We start from the raw sequence: 24,301 nt of genomic DNA on the forward strand, positions 1-24,301 counted from the left end.
ATCTGCAGTGACTAAGTATAAATTTCACTGATGCTGCAGAACATGAACAAGGGGATTTAGTAATTAGCTTTATCCAAATCAAAGACCCTAAAACTTACACTACATGCTGTCTAAAACAAAGGAGACCTTGAAATTATTTAACAACATGGTAGTTTTCCATGGATATGAAAGCCTTTTAAAATATCCTTACAATGAAATGTAACAGGCTTTACAGCTTTAAATATGAGGGGCAATGACTATAACTCAAATCATTCCCAATAAAGCCCCGCTTCTTAAATTGTGAAATTTAAAATAAATTATTATGAGACCTGATGAAATTAAGACCAAATGACAACAACATTGTGAAATGAACCTTAGAGCAGCTTGTGTAGGGGTGGCATGGTGGCACAGTGGTCAAAATTGCAACCCTGCTGCACTGAAGCCCTGGATTCAATTCTCCCCATGTTTTCTTTCAAAGATGTAGTTTAAATGGCTTTTGTGAATTGGCCCAGGTGTGAGTGTTTGTGCCCTGAAATGGACTGGTGTTTTGTCCAGGGTGTATGACGATTCTGCTCCCCAGGAGAGGTGTAAAAGGTCATGAAAGCCTTTAGTATACCAGGAAAAAAATTAGAAACCATCATATTCTGAGTAAGTGACATACCCTGGATAAACACTGTACTACTGCAAAATGAAGTGTATAAATATCTTAGACGGTCAGCATTTTTCATTTCAGTACGTAGATCTGTTTCTTAAAATCTCCCCGTTTTAACGAAGGACAAATATATAACAAGAGGTCAAACCACAGAATTAATCACAAACTCAACTGCTTTGTATTGCAAGAAAGGCCCTTGCCAAAGCCTCTTGCATCATGCCTGTTTCTGTAGAGCACCTTCATATAAATGATAGCCACTTTTAATAACTAAGTTCTCTGTACACAACAGATCATTAGCTTTCCTACAACACTTGATGCTTTAATTACACTTTAGTCCCATTTTAATACTAAGCATTTTAAAACCCTAACCCTTCATTACTATTGCACGCTTGCAATTAAGCCGAAATATAAATTACTAAGGAAGCAGGATAATATCTCTTTAATAAAGTGTTATGTAAGGCACGCTACATTCACTTTGGTACTTTATACCAATGTTGTTTAAAGGAAATATCAAATGCAGTAGGTTATTCCAATAGTATTCTAATTTTGAAGTATGAAATGCCAATGAAACATGTCTAAGCAAGTAAATATAAAGACAAAAACAAGATTCAATTTCTAAAGCCACTGCAAGTTCCAACTCTCCACAAAGATGTTTATGGAGTTAGAAATCAAGGTTTTTTCAGCCAACACTGAGCAAGTAGTGAGTATTCGGGCAGTGACAGTGCTGCTACTCTACATTAGAAAACACATCACTTTGCTTCACTTTCTTTTTGTAAGTGAGCTCAACTATTACTGGTCCTTAAGGTACAAGCACGCCTCCCCACAAGAGTGCAGAAAAGGCTTCAGGTGGCACAGACTCTAAATAAACTGTTGCTTAAGACAGTCATCACTTCTAGATTGACAACAGTCCTACCAGCACACCAGAGAAAACCAGAATTCTTTATAGAAGTTAACTCATTCACTTTAGATCACAAGAATACATTCAATGCTAGATTAATGTTGTCCTGGAGACAGGGAGGTTATGTTATCTAAACATCTGCTTCTGCCTTTTCAAATCATGAAGCAGTAGGTGTCCAGATCCAGTCTAGGAAGACCAGCAACCAGTAGGATTTCAAAGCGTGTCTATCATCTTCTGAAGGCTTTTGAATGATGCTGAATTGGTCCAATTAAACTTGAATATTAAAAGACTTGAGACAATTTAGAGTTGTGAACCATCTTAAGAGAATAATGCAAAAAAATGTAACCAGAGAAGAGAGATCTTAATCTTATCACTACAATCAACTGAATCATCATATTCTACAATATTCACATTGTCCACATAATATCTTCTAAATGGTGTTATTTCTCAGTAATTTACAAAACATCTGGAATACAGCACATTCCTCATAAGGCCTGAAAAGTCTGACCTCCATAGACTAATTCTGACCCCTCCAATACAAACTGAAAACAAATTGCTGTTTGAATGGGTACTGCAGTTCAATGTTTCTATACACACATTTAAAAACACTTTCATTCCCCTACACCAGTGGTTCTCAATCCTGATACTGGAGCACTCCAGCTTCTGCTGGTCTGCTGGGGTTTTTCTAACTAGTCCCCTAATCACAAGTACTAATTGCTGTCAGTAGATGATCTACTTGCTTGTACAGGCATTTTTTCTACAATCAGACATTCTTTTAAAAAAATCAAAATTTCTTTGAAGCCTTTTTTTTATTTGCTTTCAGATCTTGAAAAGCTGAATTGGTATTAACCCCACACTAATAAATGAGGTTCAGGACAGGTACGGTATCTGAAATCTAACCAATCTCCTGCTCAAGCAGAAGGAAAAATCGAGTCAGTGGGAAATGCCTGATGAATTGGACACAACACAACAAAGTACACAACACTTCAAAAACCTCACGAACTCACGGTAGAATATGGAAATGCAATGTAATATTGTTTAATTTATGCTGAGGTATGAGTATGTAATGAAATTTTAAAAAATCCCCACAAAATACAGTATATACTTGTATGTTTTTCTGAAGTCCTTTTTTGTGCCTAGTTAAATCATGTATACATTGATTATTATGTCAAGACTTATTCTGGTCAATTAAAATGTTTTCCACTATACTTACAAAGTAACCATTTTTAATGGACCTAAAAGAAAACATTTCAACATTTTATTTTCAATTGTAAAACACGACTCAGTCTTTTTACAGTCTAAGTGTTTAATGCTAAATAAGTGTAAACATAGATTTCTTTCTGATTTTTCTTCAAAACGATTTAATATGATATAAAGGAAGAATCGTGTTACACTTATACAGACGTGAGGCGCCTCATGATAGTGATGACAATTTTAATAACAGATGCTATTTCGTGAAAACTTTTGCTCATCAGTTTTTCCCCCTCACACAAACCGCAATACTTTCCATGCAGAACACAAAATTCCTGCCAGAAGCCAGTTAAGACATTGCAAACTGGATGCTCGTTGACACTAGCTACTGTTAATATTGATAACAAAACTAAAAAATTAAGACAAGTTGGAATAAAAATATGATCGCGAAGATCTGCAAAACTTATTGGAGAAAATAATTCTATGTATACATGCTTGACTTATGGGCATACACCGACGAACATACTTTGGAAAACTAATAAAGAAAATATCGTCTCCCTTTTTTAGTTATGTTCAATCCAAAATTCGTAAATTACTGCTTTTGAATGTTTGTCATTTCCATTGCAAAATATTTTCCTTACACAAAGGTTGCGGAATTTTAATGTCTTGCTCTGGTGTCCCACAGACGGCATCTCGGTGCTTTACCGTCTGAGGAAAAGGCTGGCCCCATCTTTTCATCGCACAAAACCACTCTTCAAAGTGGTCGCTTATTTGGTACTGAATTTTCAAATTGTTTTGAAAGATTTATTCGTAAGTAAGAAGATCGCAACGCGTCACTATCAGAGACTGCATCTTCGTAGTACTAGAATCACAGAATCTAAAACTTTCTTAAACTCCGAGAATCTAGACTCACAAATGTATGGTTGCATTTAAAATTCAGTGTCTGAGCACCGGTAACACAAGCAGTGATTTGCAACAGATAAGTGACCTTTGTGCTTCGCTCTTTTGTTACTGCAAGTATTCTGCCTGGTCGCATTCGCCTCTCACGACCCACAACAGCACATTCTTTAGATGAGTTTAAAGGTATATCTTTATTTAATCCAAATGGCTCTGAAATTGCGTTAAGTGATCCAGCATATAAGAGTTCTCAAATCTTGATATTTATCACCCCACCATAGTCTTACGTTAAGTGGACTTTTAATTCCCAACACAAACAAGCAAAAGTTAACCAAGCGAAAGTATTTCTGTACAGGAACAGTAAAGAAAGCTACTCTGTAGTAGTACTAGTACCCAACTACTTCAACAAACGCAACATGTTATCTTTCCGTAGATGGACAGCAGGAGCTACAGCAGGTAACTTTTTTAAAAGGGTAACATTAGGAAAATAAATGATCAGTTGATTGAGTTAGTTGCTTTCACCCCCACCTAAATTACACCTCGTTAATTGGTCGTTCTCAAAGTAACACTGGTGTTTTCCAAGTATTTTGCAACTTTTGTTAGACTGCAGTTGTAGCAAACAAAACATTTCTTACCTGAACCAACATCAAACCCTTCTCCGTACTCCAGAAAGCTCCCTCCGAAAAAATCGTCTCGATAAAACTTTTTTTTTTAGTTTTCGACGCCCATTCCTTTATTATTTAATTGCTCTTCTTCTTAGAAAACGTGCCGAAACTTCTTTCTTTGTGTCTCCCTCTGTTTCTTCCCAAAATACACTGTGGGTTCCCCTTTCCACGCTACGCCATATTGTCTGTGCCTCCAGCCTGTGAACGCGCAGGCGCGGTGAGAAGGCAGAGACTCGCCGTTTCCAAATTCCTCCCAGCGCGTTGCAGGCTAGCCGGAGGGAACAGCAGTAGCTGCATGCGCCGTAGAAATTTTACGCAGTATTGTGCTCTTTACAAACAGCTGTTTTGGGGCTGTCCCGTCGGCTGTGAAAGCATAAGAAGAAATAAAACCACTGCAGAGAGCAAAGCACACGAGCGCATTTCAATGTAGCCACTGTCATCAACGTGTTATTTGTACACAGTTTTGCAGCCGTACTGAATAGCTTGTGACAACGTCCGGAAACACTGAAATATTTTTTTTAGTTTAACGTTGGAGTACTATTATCAACAGTAACAGAAAAAAATAGTACAAGTCAATAAGTGCTAAATTGCCTATTTTTTAGATTCATCGTGTTGTCTGTAAAATGGTCGCGAACATACAAATTATGTGGTCGAAGTACAGCTTGACGGTTCAAAAGGAATTTGTGAGGATTTAGCGTCAGATTTCCTGAGGTAGAACAAAACAGGCTGCACGTATTAATTCAACTTTTTGAGATGCGGTATTGGAATAGCAAAAAAAAAAAGAACAGTACTACCTTTGAAACCCAATGCCTGGAGATATACAAGTTTTATTTAAAAATGGAATACAATCTATACAATTCCCTGCACAGTTGAAGCCTTTTCATACCTTGTTCCCACAAAGCTAGAAGAGAAAATATTTTAGGTTACATAATAAATCACTGCAGTTCCTACTCAAGTTGAAAAGAGATGGGAAATCATGACATTAAATTTGGAAACTGAACTCATACGTACCTTACTATCATTATACACTACAGGAAGTATCGTTCTGTGTACAGTGTAAGGCGTTTTCACTTACAATAATCAAACTACCTTTAGAAATATTGCCATGGAAATTTAATGATCACGTATTCAGGATCTCTGTCTAACATACGAAGAATGGCAACTTCTTACAGAAGTATATAAATCTCTAAATCTCCAGTATCAGCTGATGACTTTTACTCATCTGCTTGCGTATTTAAACTTTTGCTTACACTCATTGAGTTGTAATTGCAACTTGGGTTTCCAAGTTGCAGCATACAGAAACATACTGAACTAATATACAGAGCCATGCTTCAGAAAAACATATCACTTATAACTGCAACAAATTGACAAAGTTATTGGGAAAATAAGAAAAGCTGTTTTGTAGAAAGTGCACTGACATTTTATTGAAAGGGTGAATTCTTTATGCTGGTTAATATTTGTCATCATAAAGGCTGATGAACAGACTGGCAACATGTATAGCTGCTGTTGAAAGCAATACATCTGCTTTCAATGCTTGCTTTAAAACATATAACAGATGCAGTCTTGGGGAGTTCAGTCCATTCTTCCCTTTGATCAATCCAAACACTTTTAAATAACATTTTAAATTAAACTATTTTTCTTTAAACATTCATGCAGAAATTTGATTGACAAGCTTCTTTAAAGTAGTTCAGGTGGGTAGCTGCGTCAGCATGCGTAGTCTGCAAAGGAACAAATAAAGAAAACAATGTTTTGGCTGTAGAGCCTTCTTCACACCTGAAACGGCCAAAATGTTGTGTTTTCTTTATTTACCAAATTTTTCCTAAAATTGTGGTAAATTTTAGGAAACAACTGTGAAGTTGTAACAAACATATAATGCAAACCAAGTACAAGTTACTGTATTTCTTTAAGCTTTTATAAAAATGTATTCCTGTAGTTGTTGATGCATCTTACATAAACATGTTTACATTTTTAAAGACATGTAAATTGTCCTTGTGTATGAAAATGTGGATGTAATAACTTTTTTCTCAATCTGCTGTTTGTCTAATTGGAGATAAAAAAACAGCTAGAGGCCTTATACTGAACATACTAATAAATCTAAATGGACTGCATTTATCATTTTCACCTCATTAAAATTTAACACATGAAAGTGATAGCCTAAGGAGATGCTTATTTTTACTACAGTACATCAATACATTCATAGATAAATATTTAAATTAATCAACATCTTGGTTCAGGGCTCATTTGAAAGCTTATTTTTTCCACAACTTTACAATGAAAACAAGGGATGGCACAGAGTATTTGATAAGCCTTTGGCTCATATACAGTATGACAGGTTGTGGGTTCAGGCCCCTGCTGGAGACAATGCTTTTACCCTTGTTGCTCCCTTACACCAAGCTGAATAGTTAGGGACAAGCACTGCTGGGGTGTAATCCCTAAACTGGACCAGAGCCTGCCCTGGAGGAAGTTACCTTTTCTAGTTCCCTTAGTTCTCCAGAAACCAGGATGGGCTCTGGTGAAATTTCTACAAAGAAATATTTTCATGTTTCACTCCTTGATTGGAAGAATGGTGTTTTTATAATGACAGCATTGCACATACTGTAACTGACAAAAGCAGACAGTAGGGCACAACTAAAGCAGTTAGTTGTCCACATGATGAGGTAAACGAGACAGGAGCAGAACTCCCCATAAAGTGTTTGTGATCAACTAAAATTCTCTTCAAAAGGTATCTTCAAACTGGGCTTTCAAAGATATCAGTAATCTAAATTGGTACCAGTGGTATGCATACAAATTGATGCATATCCACTCACATTACTGCACATCTGGCAATAAGACAAGGATTAACTCCTGGGAAGTCTCCACCACACAGGATGTTGTGAATTCAGCCTTCAGCAGAATCATTACAGTCATCTTCTGGGATTCTAAGGAACTTCTTCACAGTCACAAAACACTTACAGAGGAGAGTTCTGCCTGTTTTCTGAAACAACTGGGAAATTAATCAAGCAGAACAAGAAAAGAATGTTGACCAAACATACAGTATGCAGTTTCTTCATGACATTGAAGAAGTCCTGTGTGGCAAGGAACCTATAGGTATAATTGGAGGATCCTTATGTGTGACCATGAATCCCACAGAATGCAGAGGGGCAAAGGGACAATCCAAAAGCTTGGTCGATTAGGGAGGCAAAGGGTCCAGTAATGAGAGATATCCAAAAACAATCCAAAAGACAAAATCCAGAAGACAAGGTCAAAATGCAGGAGCAAAAGATTAGTAACAGGAGATCAGTCAAAAGGCTTGGAACCACACACTGGCAAATACTCCAAGAGGCTTCTTAATAGTAAGCATGAGAAGGTGTGTGAGGGGAGTTTAAATACTAAAAGGAAAGGGATGTGATTGGATAATTGGTTAGGGAGTGAGAATTTGTGGAATCTGGTGCATGTGAGAATGTGATGGGTTCAATCAGGAATGAGATTGTGAAACAGTGGTTCTGGGAATGCAACATCATTTGTGAGGGAGAGTGTGGGGTGTGACAGGAATGGAACGGCGTTTGCGAGGTAGAGTGTGGGGCATGACACTGTGTTGCTTTGTCATTTGTAAATGTAACTTTAAGCAGCTGAATGACCCATTCTTCACAGCTGACCTTCATTGAATCTTAAGGCTTACTTTTGTTTTACACACAGGGGCAACAGCAGGGCAACCTGAAGCATTCTATGCTGCTTGTATAGGTAGTTTGAAGCCTTGTACAACATTATAGAGCCTTTATTTTTCATTACCCCTTTACTTTTATCTGTTGCTACAAGTTGTATATTAACACATTTGAGGTAGAATATTTAATTGACCAGGAAGGCACTGACTTCCAAGTTATTTCAATAAATCCAGTGGTAATATGACAGCTTGGTAACATAAAAATCTGAAATAAATCAAATCATTGATCCACTTTTTGCAATCAGATACATTTATAATTATCTAAATTAATCAGAATTAAACGGTGTTTTTTATATTAAAATATACTTATGAAATAAATATGGCCTTATTTATTTTATACAAAACATTAAGAAAAGATACAAGAGAAGAAGCCTTCAATTCCATCTTGCTTTTTTGTAAAGTATATTTGTGAAAGAATCTCATCTCAGCTGTTATGAAGCATCATAGACGGTTTCAACAACACTCATCTATGATTACCTTTAGATCCTGCTTTTATTTTGATCTGGAAGTGGGGTTTAGTTTAGAGACACTGAAGTACTGGAAAAATGCACAGGCATATTTTCTGCAAAGTGTTTTTGTTTTATTTCTAGTGTTACTGTCCTACATAATGTTTAAAATAATTTTAAAAAGAGTACAAAGTGACTTTCAAATGGTAAAAGTGATACACTTGAAATATTGTATGGCAGTTATATATGTATATTATGGACAATATAAGAAATTGGATGATACAAAGAAATAAGTGTTCTAAAGCTATAATCACTTAAAATATAATTGTAACAGGGAAAATGGATACGACAGATATTTCTTTAGCGTATACTATCGTTAGGAGACCATGAGTAAATATACAATGTTGCCACACGATGGAGCTAAAAAGATTTTTTAAACTCTTCACCATTGCTAATCAAACCAATGTACGAAGACAATAACAGACTATAAAATGGTAAAAATATGACTAACAAGCAGAAATACAAAATATAAATTTTGTAAATTATCAAGCTTTTATATTGCAGAAAATAACTTTAACTTTGCCACTTACACTTTTTACAGAACACTGAGAAAATAACCTGAAGCGTATTTTTCAACATAAAATACGCGCCCTAAAACATAACATTACTTTACATAACTTGGAAACAATTGTTTTATATAAAATTATAACTTGAATAACATACACAGCTGATTTAAAATTGATCCAGTAGGTTTAATCAACAATTTACAACAACAGAGAACCAAGTATCATCATTTTTTACAACAGTCGACAACAGCTCACTTAATCCATAACATTTAAATTAATAGTTTAAAAGCATTTAAGGAGTGACACCTACTTTTGGCAAACTGAACGTTTTATATGAAGCAGGAAAACACTATAAAACATTTATCTTATTGAAGTAAGCTATGCAAAAGAAAAGAGCCTAAAGATCTGGAATTTCAGGGCGACTGAATCACAAATAGTACAAATACATAAAAGCGGGCCCCGCCCTTTCAGTAAATGAGTAATAAAGTCAGTGTTCTTTTTTTTTGCTGACACATAACTTCTGTTAAAAATGAATGCAAAGTAGCTTCATATTTGCATGTAACAGAACAATAGTTACACTTAACAAGCTGAAAGTAAATGAAATAGTGGTAAGTCGTTATGCCTTAGACTCTGATTATTGAAGCTGTACATAAAGCAATGAAGATAGTCCTAAACAAACCTAAAAACATGAAAGTTTCTCAAACGTCCAGTTTAAAAAATATAGTATTGAAATGGGGAAAATTGATTAAACTCCACTTTTCATCACTGATGAATAATGTTTGTACTGTAACCGGTCTCCTCTTATGAAGCTATGCTGTAAATATAATTATCTTTTTAAAACAATAAAAATAAGCAACACGTGTTATGAGTCAGGCTTACAGATAATATGCGTGATATTATCTGTACAATATATTATTGATATTATTAATATACATGATACACTTGACTTGCATTCACTTTTTGCAGTAGAACAGGATCGTCAGTACCCCTGCTTCTTTAATAAACTTCTTGTCTCAAAGCGAATATTTGTACAGTAAATTATTAAGGTAATACTTAGTCAAGCTCTTATTGATACTATGACGTACCTTAATCGTTGTCAAATTGTTTCATGTCAATAAATTAATAAAATGAGCATTATTAAAATAGTCTGATTTTCTTAAGTTTATCAACATTATTTTTTATCAAGTTTTTTTTAAGTTTTTAAAGATATCTTTAGCTTCTTACTTCAATAAATGGCACAGGACGTACAGTACCACTTCGCTAGTGCAGCGCTGAAGTTTTATTTCTGGCATGTGTTTTGATATCAGATCGGGATGCTGCATATGCTTATATATGTTAAATCGTTTTTAATATTAAAACATGACTTAAAATGAATTCAAAATTACTCAATTCTACTATATATGTGTTTATAAAGCAAAAATTGCTTTATAAAGTGTTTTATCCTCTACGTTTTTCATTAACATATTTTCACATTAAAATGTACAAAGTGCCTGGATATTTTCCTTGCAGAAGAACAGTACCTCAGTTTCTTAGCATTCACACCCCCCAATAAAAAACAACTAGAAAAATCCAACTCAACCGTAAATTCTTAGAGCTCCTGGCTACATCAAGATTTATTGAGCATTATCTATGGACAGGTGTTTACGAATCAGAGTGCTCAGCTCTTCCCCGGCAGGTGGCAGAAGAGTTTCGCCTTTTCTTGTCTTGCCCGAGGAAGAAAGTCCGTGAAGGCGGAGTCACAGGGGGGAGAGCCATCACCGGGGAGACGGACACAGCTACTGCTCAGCACACAGGCTGAAACACTAGAGAGTAGGTTTTCATGTTAATTTCCATAGGGACAAGGGGAGCTGTGCTACCTGAACTGGGGCAGGATCGTACCGGAATAGTAGGAGAGAATTGTGAATGCGGAGTACAACCCAGGTTAGAAGGAACTCCACCTGGACAAGAATTTAAAGAAAAACTGTTAAGAAAAGCGACCCTGGAGGATAAATTAAGGCGCAGATTCCATGTGCTAATGAGAAATGCGCTGCTTATGGGGTACTCATCACAGATGTGAGAAGTAGCCTCAGGAGGAGACCATAGCCTGGTCTTTGAAGTAAGCTTAATCTAACCTAAAGAAAAGAAAATGACAAGGATAGTTATATAATGGACAGTAATTTGTAATTATGTCTTTTTATTAACAGTAAAACAAAACAAAATTTACTTTGTCTTTAACATAAATTAAACAAAACGGAACAACATTAACAATCAAAAACAAAGGATTTGGAGATATTCCGTAAGGTAAGAAGATACAATAAGTCCCTATCTCTATCCATTTCTCTGTCCATGCCGTGAAAACACTAAATGTTTTATTTTCATGATTAAAATGATAATTAGTTTAAGTAAAATCAATTTAAATAAAAATGGTAATCAGGTTGTTGAATTTTAAAATGTATCATTCAATGGGTCCATTAATAAATTCAGAGTCTCTTGGTTTGCAAGGTGTATGATATGGATAATAGATTTACATTTCTAAGAGTTTTTTTTCTTCCCTTTTCTTTTCAAACTTGCGTTTTACTTTGTGTCTTTCAGATTGGTTTGCGGAAGACTTTACATTGCCCATCATCGCAAGTTTAGAATTTGCTACTACGTATTGAAAGCATCGGTTTAGGGGAAAACAGTCTGATTTTTATTTTGTCATACGCATTACCGATGAATGAATTGAAGCACTCCTGAATCACTGGACTGAAACCAGAAGCAGTTCTTCCTTTGGTCGATGCAAAACTAAGACACTGGAATACTGTTTTATCACGCTATTTCATTTGTAAGACTCTGAAATGGGTTGTTTCTGCGCTGCTCAAGAGGAGTTTTATTGCGAGGTCTTGCTTCTGGATGAAACCAAATTGACTCTAACCACCCAACAGCAAGGGATAAAGGTAAGTAGACGCTGTCATTACAATATTGTTCCCACCTGTCACTTTAGTAAGTCTTTTGTTTGACGGCCCCGGTCAGACATAAAGGTAGGGTCACATGCTTTAGCGAACTGGGCTAAATACAAATACTAATTACACTATGGCGAATACATGTTTATCAAAATTAGCTAAATTGTTGCTGTGCTCTTTTTACTTCGGACGGATTTCCAGAGATTGAAAATTAGCCTTGTAAACAGAAATTAAGAATGCAGAACACTTTGCAGAAGTAAATTGTTGATGCTTTTAAGCCAGATTAATCTTTCTAATAAAATGTTAAAGCGTTTATTTTTGTTACGTTATGATGTTTTTGATGTTCTATATAAACATCCATGGAAGGTTGTGGGATTACTCCTTTACTTGGACACTTTCTGAAAATATTGTACTAAGTAAATGAACTCATGGCGCCTTTCAATAAAGACATTTACCTGTTTAAACAATCTGGAATTTCACTCCATTTTATACTGTGGGGTAAGTGGCCAGTTCATATTACACTTTAAATAATCTAAAGAACCTATGATGTAGTCTGTTGCTTTAAGTCTGATACATGGATTTAGTTTCCAAGTCATACTTGAAGTGAGGTTATGCCCTTGGCAGTGATATGACTATTGGTGTTATTTACTTGCTCTTGACAATGGTTCTCTAGTATGTTGACTGGTGCTATGATGAGAAAGTCCTTCCACTGAGGTTGCATCCAGAATTTAATGAAGAAGGATGATCCAGACAAGCTTTGGTATTACAGTTTGTCTAAATACAGTATGTGTTCAGAGACAAAATCAGACAAATACACACCTAGGGAGTACATTTCATGAGCAGGTATTCAACCTATAAATCTTGAAAGCCAGTAGCTGGTGATATTGTTTTAAGGTGTGTTATGGTATGGTATATGATAATGCTATGAATCAATACTTTTTTTGTTAATTTGATATGAGCATTTGTTGTACCAAAGAGCACAGTCTTTGTCACTGCCTTGGGGCACTAATATCTAATGAAGTTTTTTTTTTCCTCTTTTTGTGTGTGTCTTAAATAACACTGGCTAGTGTCCCTTTCCAAGACAAACAAGAACATTACATCATTAAATTTGATGAGTAGTCAGTAGTCAACATTGCGTGTTTGTTTTTATTGGCTCTATCTGTTAATCACATGTTAGATGCTTCTCATGGGTGAAGCTGTGCACGCCCAGTAATTATTTGAGAATGGATTTATAAGAGCTCCCAATAGTTGATGTATAGAACGTACCATGTTAACTTCTCCCCTTCCATGCTCTCTCATCATTAAAACACTTAAGTACATTACATTCTGTTTCCAACAGCTGTAATTTATGATATGAAAATGAGTGGCATAGTGATCCATGGTATAAATAGCTGGATGTTCACGTTTATTTTTTAGCAGTGGTGAGTTTTGATGATTTGTTTGTATTGGTAACAATATCACCTTGTAGCCTGATTCCATCAGGTCTTAGAAACTAAATAAGGCTTGGGCAGGTAATAGGATGGGAGATTTAAGAAAAAACAGATGTAAGTAGACCAGCAAAATTGTCTAGTGTCCATGTGTTATATTCCAAGGTTTCAACTACATGGACACTGGAGATCACATAGCATTTCTCGTAAAATCAGGGATGTTAAATCTGGTGTACTGGCTCAATTCCACTTTGTATCTGCACAATCTGGCCTTCCTAAATTTCCTCCCTAATTCAATTGGTGCGGTAATTTAATTTCTCACTTCACCTCATCTGTGTAGTGGGAGTACTTGCTCCTTACAAGCTAACATTGTGGTGTACTGATTAGTGATCTTGACTCTAAATGGGAGAGTTATACAGTAAGTTCAAATCCTTAAATGGTGTACTCTTGATCACTCAAATTAGTCAAATTTGATGTTGTATAGATGGGTCTCCAGGTCATCAGCATATTGTGAAAATACCAAGATGAGAAAAAAAAAGTTATTAAATTCTTTCCTTCCTCAAGCTCTCATGAGCGTACCAACCTTCTCATTATAAGACACTTACAACCATTGACCAAGCTGTGCAATTCACTGAGAGAGCTTCTATACTTGCCTTATCTGACTGAACAGTCAAAAAGACTAAAAGAATGTTAATCAAGAAATGATGTTTGGTTTCCTGACACTATATGCACATGAAAGATAGTGTGGACAGAAGGCACATAAGCCATGGAGCACAAGGACTGTGCACAGGTGTTTTGGTCAGATAAAGGTAGTTCTAGGGTTTTTATACACCTTCTGCAGAGAAGGAAAATTCAGATATTAATATCATAAGTTGCACTTAAATGCTTGTATATAATCAATTAATGGATTGATGTCCTGTTCAGGGTCTTTCCCAACTTGTACCCACTATTCCTGTAAGATCTGGTTCCAGCTCGGCCCTGAATTGGTTGAAGTGGTTAGGAAATGGATGGATGATCCATCAATGTCTTATTAAAAATATATATATTTTTTGCTAGTTAGGATCATTGTTACCCTAAGGCATAGAGCTCAAGACAGTACTACACCATATAAAGTATGCCAGTCCATTACAGGACTCGCACTTAGGTGCAAAAGCAACATAAAGACATTAATTAACCCAGCAGGAGGTAAGGCCAGAATTAACTTCGGACGCAAGAACTCTGAGGCAGTTGCAATAACTATTGGACCGAACACTTAAATGTAATAAATTCTTATACTGGTTATTAAACCAGCCAACTTGCTAAGTTGGTCAAGTTAAGTAGAAATTTGAATAAAATGATGTTATGCTAAAATTGTACCTCAGTTACAATACTGTGTACAATTCTTGTCACCACATCACAAGCCTCTTCTGGGGTTTGAAAGAATGTACTACACTGACAGGCTAAAAGAATCGAACTGAGAAGACTACTTGGGGATCCGATTTAAGTATTATAAAGGAATTGAAAAAGCCGAACCAATGGAGTTCTTTAGAACCAACAGTGAAACATGAACCACAGGAAAGTGCATTTAAAACTGATTTCTAGGTTTGTGGTGGTCTGGAACAAGCTACTCAGCCATGGTGTTGAAGCTGATTCCCTGGTTTCATTCAATAAATGTTTGATGAAATCCTTGGATCAGTTTGTGCATGTAACCTTAATCATGAGCATAAAATACATATACTTGTACAGTTACTTACAGAAGAACAGCTCTGTTTCTGTGGTCTACTGGTCTGTATTTGTCTTTCCCTTTACTTAATATTTTCTTTGTAACTCAAATTCTTAGCTTTTTATATGATAAAAATCTTATCATGGCAAATTTCCTTTACCACCTCAGGAATCAAAGTATGCACCTCAGCTTTCTGTAAAATTAGTATTAGGACATAATTTGTTGTGATAATCACTACCCTTCAAAAAGAGCACTGACTCCAGTAGTTTGTTTGGAGCTAAAGGAGTAAATTTGAATTTCCTTATATTTAATATTCCAAAATGTGTTTGATGTTTCATGGTGAATTCTGTGATTCTCAGCTGATGGAACATGTTTTGCTGTTAATAGTGTGTTCTTACTTGCAAATAATTCACAATTTCAGATGACAAATCAATGCCAAAAATAATTAAACCAATATTGAGATTAATAAAAGTGATTGAAGACTTTTATTGCTCTTTTCATGTCATTATTTTTCCTTGTCATACAGGAAAAATGGGACTCTCCCAGTGGAAATAAATAATACAAGAGGCAAGGATTAATATAGTGAGAGATAACCGCCAACAGAGTATAAGTTTTATTGATGGGTTCTTAAGGAAATACAGTTGTGGTTCTGTGAAGGCAAGTACGTACTTCCAGGGAAAATAATCAAATATCTTTAATATATAAAGGTATCTGTTAGTATCATCAGTTTGCTATGCATTACCTGTGACTACTTCATTCCAATTTTTAATTTCTGCTTTCATTCTTTGGATGCAATCTAACCTGTTGAAAATTTCTTTCTGGACAGAAAAATCAATATGCTTTGATATTAAGCACTAGATTAGTTTTTTTAGTTTTAACACCAAGGGCTCTTAATATACAATGAGTGGAATATATGTGTCAATAACATGATATATTGCTATACCTTTCTTAACATTTATGTTTGAAAATAACCAGTTTAAAGAAGTTACAACTTTATTTTAATAAGCACCCCACCAAATTCCTTAAAGATAGGAATTGTCTTATCTTCCTGCGCTTCCATTTTCCTGGTATGTCTTTTACATAACTGTCTTGCTTCCCACCTATAATAACGCACAAGTCTAAGCTACCAGATGTTTTGGGGTCTGCATTTATATCACTGTCCAAGACATACCATGCAGGTCTGATAAAATACACCAGAAGTCAAAAGTTGAGTACTTTTGACTAGGGAAGTTGTTGAAGCTTCTTTAAAAAAACAGCTGGATGAGATCCATTGATCACTTAGTTACTAGCAACAAAAGAATCAAGATGGCCTCCTCTTGTTTATATCCTTTCTTATGTTCTCTTATCACTTGATCCATAATATCTGTTAGTCAAGCTAGAATTATAACTAAACTATTGGTAGCAAACCATCCATAATTTGTCCCTCACTTACTTATTATAGTGGTGAACTAAATCACATATTCAAGTTGTTCTTTATTCATCCAGAATGCTTTATTACAAAACCTGAGTAGGATGTCATACCTAAGGTGTTTTCACATTGTGTAGTTCGATCTGTAATGATAGAGAACTATCCAACTGTGTCTGTTTGGGACGGTGTTTTCTTATAGTCTCTACACTGCCAGGCACAAATGATATCACTGGCATGTGCTTAATAGTTTTAGGTTTTGCGGTTTTGTAATCTGTAGTCTTTTTATCCTGTTAAAATGTAACAGGACAATTCTATTTTTTTAATTGTCATTTGTATGCATCATAAAAGCTGAGGATGGAGCATAGTCTAATTTAATTCTCCATTTTCTTTTTAGTCGTAGCTTGAAAATAATAAATAAAGTTTGGAATAGCATTTTGCAGTGTTAAGGCATAGAGTGTTCTATATCGTGTGAGATGACCCTTTAATATTCTGGTTGCATTGTATGCTCTATAATTGCAATATGTTTTTACCACAGGGTTTGGAAAAATGCAGAATCTTTCATACTGTAAACATGGGTGTATCTTCCTCTGCAGTTATTTCATAGTTTTATTTTAAACATTTTTAGAAAACATTACAGATGTTCAAGTGTCATGGAACGTTTTGAACGAAATGGTAATGGATCATTAAAATCCTGTCATTCTTTTTTAATTAGTGTGAAACTTATCTGTTGGGAAATTGTTCTGGATTGATTGCTAGTTGTACAAACACATTTCTTTCTGAGAAAATAATCCATTGGATATATTGGATGGTAGCTATAGAGAAAATTATAGTTAATCATCAGCATCACCAAGTATCAAATTGTGACGTTGAACCCATGAAAATAAACAGCACAGAAATGGTCATTGTATGGCCATTTTATTTCCCAGGCTTGGAGACCTAGGCAAAAAAGAAAAAAAATATAAGGTTATATACAGTAATACCTTTTAAAAATGTGTTAATTCCAAAATTAAATATTTTTACAGCTGGTTATATATTGAAGATGGGCACAAAATACTATAAATATAATGCAATCAAAGGTTTAGAATGTGTCCATATGTCATTGTATGAGCTCCCTTGCCTTGTTCTAAGTCACTATTATTCCTCTGGGAAATGCTAAAAATAAAATGTCCTATTACCCAAAAGAAATTGATTTGCATTTTAAAATGAATGTCATATAACTTGAATTGGGCTATAATGTGTAGAGTGCTATACAGATGAGGCCACATAAGCAAGACAGTTGGGACCCATCAGCAGAGTGTTGTCCCTGTTGTGTGCCTAATTAATTTAATGAAAACAATATGACACTGAGACAGAAACTCATTAGCTATTTTAACAACTGGTCACAGAAAACCTCTGGTCTGCAAAAAGCACTTACAGAATTTTATTGCAGATTTAACTTGCAATATTAAAAATATATATATTATTTTCAGTCATGTAAACAGTCTACAGCTGATCTTCATGATCAGTAACAGCGATACGATAAAACTTCCTATTCAAATTAATCATACAGTGTGCAGGAACTAATTTTTCTGGTGGAAATACTGTTAACTCTTTACTTAAAAATGTGCAAAAAGAAAATCTCTGTTATAACGTTGGTGGGGAAAAAAACTCAATTTCCCTGGTGGAACACAATATACTTTTGAACTCAAGAACCTATATTGCCTTCAGGCAGCAACCTTCAGTCCAAATTATGTTTTTATCTGTTGTGTTACAGATAAGGAAATGCTATATTATGAAGAAAAAGAGCATATAAAATGTACTTTGGATTTGCAGATATTTGAGTGTGAAGACATAACTGTTGTAAAGGAAATTTGTGTACAGTATGTATTTGAGTAAAGAAAAAAACATGAGAACTGTTTTAGTTATAATCTAATTTTGTTCAAATTCTCCATATATATTCTTCATTATAGGACCCTCTTATATTAAAATACACAGTCTTAAGAATAATGCAAGTGTGGCATAATACTAATCACAAAACTGAGTGGACACAAACACATCCAAATCTGACAGTGTGGTCTTTTGCAGGGCCCAATGTTATTGCTACAACATTGAAGTACTGTGAGAAAATGTGAATAGTTCCATTGTTTTTGGATTACTTATTGTAATTTGGCAAGATTCTACATATTTAATTGAATAACTCCATACTTTACTGAATACCCTTCACAATTGCATTTTTTATTCAATAAGATTTGTGACTAAGGCTTTATGATTCTTGGGTTATAGAGCTCAGAGGAAACACATTAACCCCTAATGTCCTCATAAAGATGATGTCTTCATCTAGTGCAATCCAGCCACTGGGGATCATATAAAAGTTCCTGCAAGTGTATTGTTTAACCAAGAGCACCACAGGAGAGACAAACAATTTAAGAAAAGTAAATGCATAACTGTTCAGGTTAAGCTGTATAAAAAAGGGGTTTAACACATGTTCTATTAATCATTTTATGATCATCTGAGTTTCTATTGATGTTAGTGATGTTAGTGAAGCATTTATAGATATGATATATGATCCTTAAATATAGCTCTTTTCATCTCAAATAATCCTAAACCACATATAGTAGGCATCCCAATTCTTCCACCTCTGATGTGTCGCAGCTATTACATATCCCCACTACTAAGATCAGGAGGAGTGAAAAATTGCTTCACCTTTAGATAGGTCAGATTGTGCAAGCCCAGAGTGGAATTTTGCTGTGACACTAGGGTTAATACCCTTATGTTTACAAACACTACCACAGGATCTTTAATGACCAGGTAATCAGGAGCCTGGTTTAATATTTCATCCAATGGAGGACACTGTTTTCAACAGACTGTTACAATACTGGGGAAACTGGTATAATGCTATAATGTTTTGGGCATTTAATGTTTCATAGGATGTCTAAGAGGAGAAACAATGCTGCTTGCACCTGGTTCAAGATACTGTCTGACTTCCTCCTTTTTGCACAGAGAAATCATCAGCATTTCACATCACCAGTTTTCATGTTCAGCATGCAATTTAAATCTCATTTGCTTCATGTTTCTGAGTTTTCATCACAAAATGTACAACTACAACTGAAGGTTTTTACTATCAGTAAAAATAAGAAACCTATTGACAATCATTTATGACTATATTTTGTTTTAAAAAATCAAATATTGCAACATAAGTATTATAAGGCTAGCTGAAGGCTAGCTGTGTCTGAAGTGGAGTTCTGAGTAGAGTTGCAAGGGGAACATATCTTGTGCTTTTTATAGGCTTTGAAATTCTTTCTGTGTTGAAACAGTTGTGACAGATGTAATCTGTGAAAAGGAGGGCTAACCAAGAATTAGGAGAAAACATTGCTGTTGTGATGGTTAATATAAACAAATTATAGCTGGGTGTTAATTAACTTAGTCTAGTCTCCTGTAGGTGCTTTTCATGTGTAAAATAAACAAATGCCATAATCTCTCTCTGCTTTGTAACTGTTGACTTGCGAGAACAGTCTAAAATATTACACATAAGATAAGAGTATACACAAAAGTATATTCATAAGATAGCACAGAATAAATCCACTTTTACTGTTCAGAGTAAATTTATTTCCTTCAGCATTCTAAAGATAAAGATTCGAAAATAAAAGAATACAAACATGAATTTAATCAATTCATTCAACAGCTGGCAATTATGAGCTATCGTGCATTATGTTTACCTTTATTGTTAGAGGTTTAGGTATTTTACATTTGGAAGCTAAAAAAATAAATTAGGCAAAGTAAACAGTTTATGAATAAGCACCATTGCTTGTTTGTCACCACTGTGATATTACTCAGGTCAGGTTCCAGCATAGTAATTGAGGACTGAAGGAGAAAGGAAGTGCTTGCTGTCCAATTTAAATTTTTATGAAGATGTCTTTTCTTTTCCATTTTCCATGCTTTTCTTTTGCATAGAAGTAGATGTGTAAGTATTTTAGTTAAATTGTTTAATTATTTTCCTAGAAACTAATGTTTTAGTACTATGTTGATGAGGTTGTTTGGAATTATTTTTTTCTTATTTTCTTTTAGTTTGTTATGGCAGTTAGCACTGCTGCCTCTCTGACATTGGGTGACATCAAGTTTGATTTCAGGCTGATATGTCTCCTATGTGGAATTTACATGTCTCTCCCTGCGTGTGTTTTCTCTGGGTGCTAGGTTCATTGTTGTCTCTCTAAAATGTCATTGTGAGTTTGTGCCCTGTCATGGACTGCTTTGAAGCTGTGGGCACATTATACTGCAGTCTTCCCTGTGTGTAACTCCCAGTAGAACTATGCAAGTTATAATATAACCATTTTCACTATACATTGCACAGTCCAGGGAAAATATGGCTTGTAAGGATCAAACGTCTTACAGTGACAAGATGTGATTTTAACAGTGATTTTAAAATGAAAGCTGTCCTTGAAAATCTGAAATTGAGTAAATCATCCTTCTTGTCTTCTAGAACTTTTTACAAGTCTAAAACAAAATCTGAAATATAATTTCAAAGTATCTTTGATAATTATTTCATATGTGAATCATATTATTTAAAGTGGTGAGAAAAAGTTTGTGAACACATTGTTTAAACATTCACTGTCTATGCTGGAAAAAGTATCCTACCTATAGGTTTAATAACTGGTGGAACCTCCTTTAGCAGCAATGACCTCAATGAAACATTTACTGTAGCTGTTGATCAGTCCTGTACATTGGTTTGGAGGTATTTTGGCCTATATTTTGATATTTTGCTGGGTGTCTTACATTAACAGTTTGCTTCGGGTCACGCTATAATATTTTAATTGAGTTAAAGTCAAGATTCTATTAAAGTCCTGACTTCTATTATGCTTCAGGTCACAGATACCCTAACATTCGCCTGTAGAATATGCTGATAAAATTTGGAATTCATTGTTCCCTCAATGATTGCAAGCCATCCAGCCCTGAGGTGTCAAAACAGATTCTCATGATTCTTCCACCACCATGCTTTATGGTTTTTTGTTGGTATACAGTGTTTTTTTTCCCTACAAAAATAACATTGCTTATTTACAGTATGCCAAAAAGTTTAACTTTTGTCTCATCTGTCCACAGAACACTGTTCCAGTAGTGCTGTGGAACGTCCAGGTGGTCTATGGCAAAATTAAGAGAGCGGTTGTTCCCTCTGTGGTATCCACCCATGCACACCACTCTTATTCTGCACTTTTCTTACTGTAGACTCATGACCTCAGGCACTAGCCAGTGCAAGAGACACCAGCAAATCTTTAGCTGTTACCCTAGGGTTCTTTGTCACCTTCTTTTGCATTGTATGGCTTGCTCTTGCAGTGATTTTTGTTGGACAACCACAAGTTTAACAATGGTTTTGCTAAATTTCTTCCATTTGTATCCATTTGTATTTGTAGGCACTATCTGACTATCTGCACTAGGTAGGCACTGCCTGACTGTGGATTGACGAAGGCATAATCCTTTAGAAATGCTTCCGTAAAACTTTTACCAGCCTTATGACCAACAACTCTTTTTCTGCAGTCCTCTGAAACCTCTTTTGTTTGGGGCATGTTTCACTTCAACAAATCATTGTTGTGTAGAACAGACTGTTGATAATCAAACTTTGTGGGTTATTTTATAGAGCAGGGCACCTCAACCCACACCTGATTGTAATCTCATTGATTGGAACTCCTGACTCCAATTACCCCTTTTAATAGAACTCATTATCCTAAAGGTTTACATACTTTTTCCAACATAGACAATGAATGATAAACAGTGTGTTCAGTGTAGACATGAAAAATACAAATTGTGGGATTGTGTTGATCTATTATTTAGACTAAGGTGAAGATCAGATCACACTACAGGAGCAATTAATGCAGGAATACAGATGATTCCAAAGGTTTCACAAACTTTTCCTCACAACTGTGATTGATATAATGTATTGTGATAGGTCCGTTATAGTATATGGCAGCTGCTTCTACATATGGCAGCTATATTGTCTTCCTCTGCTAACTAATTATTGGTCAGTTGTACAAAGAAGACAGTGCTTCACACTAGTTAGGTGAATCCCAGACCTGCCACTGAGCTGTATAGTAATCTGTGTGGTTTATGTTCTGCTTTTCAACTCATCAGATAACAGCAGTGGAGAACAGCTGCTTTTCTACTGGTAAACTGAGCCTTGGGCCACTTATAATTTTCTTATGTGTTGTTTTTCTTTTCTAAAAGTAATCCAGAAATGTTGTCTTAAAAATAATTGACAGCTAGTGTAATCAGATTACAAGCTTTATATTACGTTTGTCTCAATATCTGATCATAGTAATGTATTTAACTTACGTGTAATCTATTTCTTCCTAAAACGGTTTGTACTGTATGCATTATACATCTCAAATGTGCATATGAGATATGGGCATTTAATCTGTATGAAGTACAGAAGTGCAGAAGTACCAGATAGCCACTTACTGTACAACTGGTGCAGGACAAATGCACTTGTTTATTAATGACATTGCATTAACCCATTAAGAAGTTGCTGTTATTGTTTTCCATTTGTATTTTTTATTTGTCGTGGTCGTGGACTCGTGGTCCTGTGCCAGACAGCAAGACTCTCTTTGTGATGCTTGCCAGCATTCATTCTGACCCTCACATGCAAACAGCTCTGACCCTTACCCCCACCACCTCTCCATCGACTCTTTGCTGCTGCTGTTGGGTTTCTGGCATGAGCGTGTTCCCCTTTGTGCCATTTATCTCCTCCAGTTCTGTGCTCTGTACAAAAGGCTGTCAGAAAGATCGGGTTGCTCATTCGCTTTTAATTGTTAATGATAACAGGAACAGATGGGCCTTTGTATGTATTGCAGGATTCTGCATGTCTCCTCTATTTATAGGTCAGTGCAGAAAAGCAAATATTGTGATATGCATTTTAATTTTGAATGTACTGATACACATTGTGATCCATATGTTGATCCTGTCCTGTTTTAAAATGTCAAAATAGAGAATGCATAGCTGGTTTAATATGGTGCTGGGTCTTTCCTACTAAAATTGAAAAATGCACAGATATTATATTGTATCTTACTTACTTTACATTTTACAGCCTAAAAATTGGCAGCCATTGTCAATGGTTAATCTATTCGACTACTTAGCTAAATCATATCGAGAAAATTTGGTTGTCCTTGCCAGATTTTAACTTCATGTGTATATGATATAGCTGGAAGAAAATGCAAATTGCATCTGCTAACTAATATTAATTACACTACTACAACATAGTAATGGTAGAAATGTTTGACATTTTGAAATGTAATTTTAATATTGCAACATTAAATTCATTCTTATTTTGATATAAGACCATTTTTAATTTAGTAGTGGAAATTATTTTTCCTCTATAAAATTCAGAGAACACAATGTTTACTTAACAAATATTGCCTCTTGCACTCCAAGAATAGCTTAGGGATCAGTATCAAGCTTCTCACTTTCCTTGGTACTGCTGAACCTAAAAAAAGGTGAAGCTGGTACTGACTACCACTGGCCATCTGGACAGCTAAATCAACATCTACTGAACAGGTGAATTAGGTGAAGGTAACCTTTCTTCCACATTATCTGACCAAGTCCTTGCTGTATTCTGAAAGCAGTGCTCCACCAGTGAGACCTGTGGCAGACAAACCACCTGGAGCTTTATTAAAATATGTTTCAATTCAGTCAGTATTACTGTGATTGAGTTATTTGGCCTCCTTTCAGAAGCATTCAGTTCCGTTCAAAATAAGAACAGTTGACCAACCTTTGCACTTGACATATTATTTTCATTTAAACTTAGTTGTTATGATTAACTGAAATCAGAAGCTTCTTCAATTTTAGAATTTGAATTAAGTTAACTTCATCTTCCTCAATTGGGAAAATA

At 35.3% G+C, this 24,301-nt stretch overlaps 2 protein-coding genes across 3 annotated transcripts in view; one reads left to right on the plus strand and one right to left on the minus strand.

Annotated features, from left to right (window-relative positions):
• Nucleotides 1-4,482, minus strand: part of apc (APC regulator of WNT signaling pathway) — a 79,418-nt gene extending 74,936 nt beyond the window's left edge. For both annotated transcript variants that reach the window (XM_088909941.1, XM_088909939.1), the window contains exon 1: nt 4,253-4,482. The gene's annotated coding sequence lies outside the window, so the exon portion shown is untranslated. The remainder of the gene's footprint in view (nt 1-4,252) is intronic.
• Nucleotides 4,483-10,747: 6,265 nt separating this feature from the next.
• Nucleotides 10,748-24,301, plus strand: part of epb41l4a (erythrocyte membrane protein band 4.1 like 4A) — a 126,595-nt gene continuing 113,041 nt past the window's right edge. Inside the window, exons 1-2 of the mRNA XM_088909942.1 lie at nt 10,748-11,274; nt 11,566-11,909. Coding sequence (XP_088766068.1) covers nt 11,811-11,909 — 99 coding nt within the window. The 5' untranslated portion in view covers nt 10,748-11,274; nt 11,566-11,810. The remainder of the gene's footprint in view (nt 11,275-11,565; nt 11,910-24,301) is intronic.

This window comes from Atractosteus spatula, chromosome 3 (assembly GCF_055471065.1).
Source record: "Atractosteus spatula isolate fAtrSpa1 chromosome 3, fAtrSpa1.hap1, whole genome shotgun sequence".
In the NCBI taxonomy this organism is placed as follows: Eukaryota; Metazoa; Chordata; class Actinopteri; order Semionotiformes; family Lepisosteidae; genus Atractosteus; species Atractosteus spatula.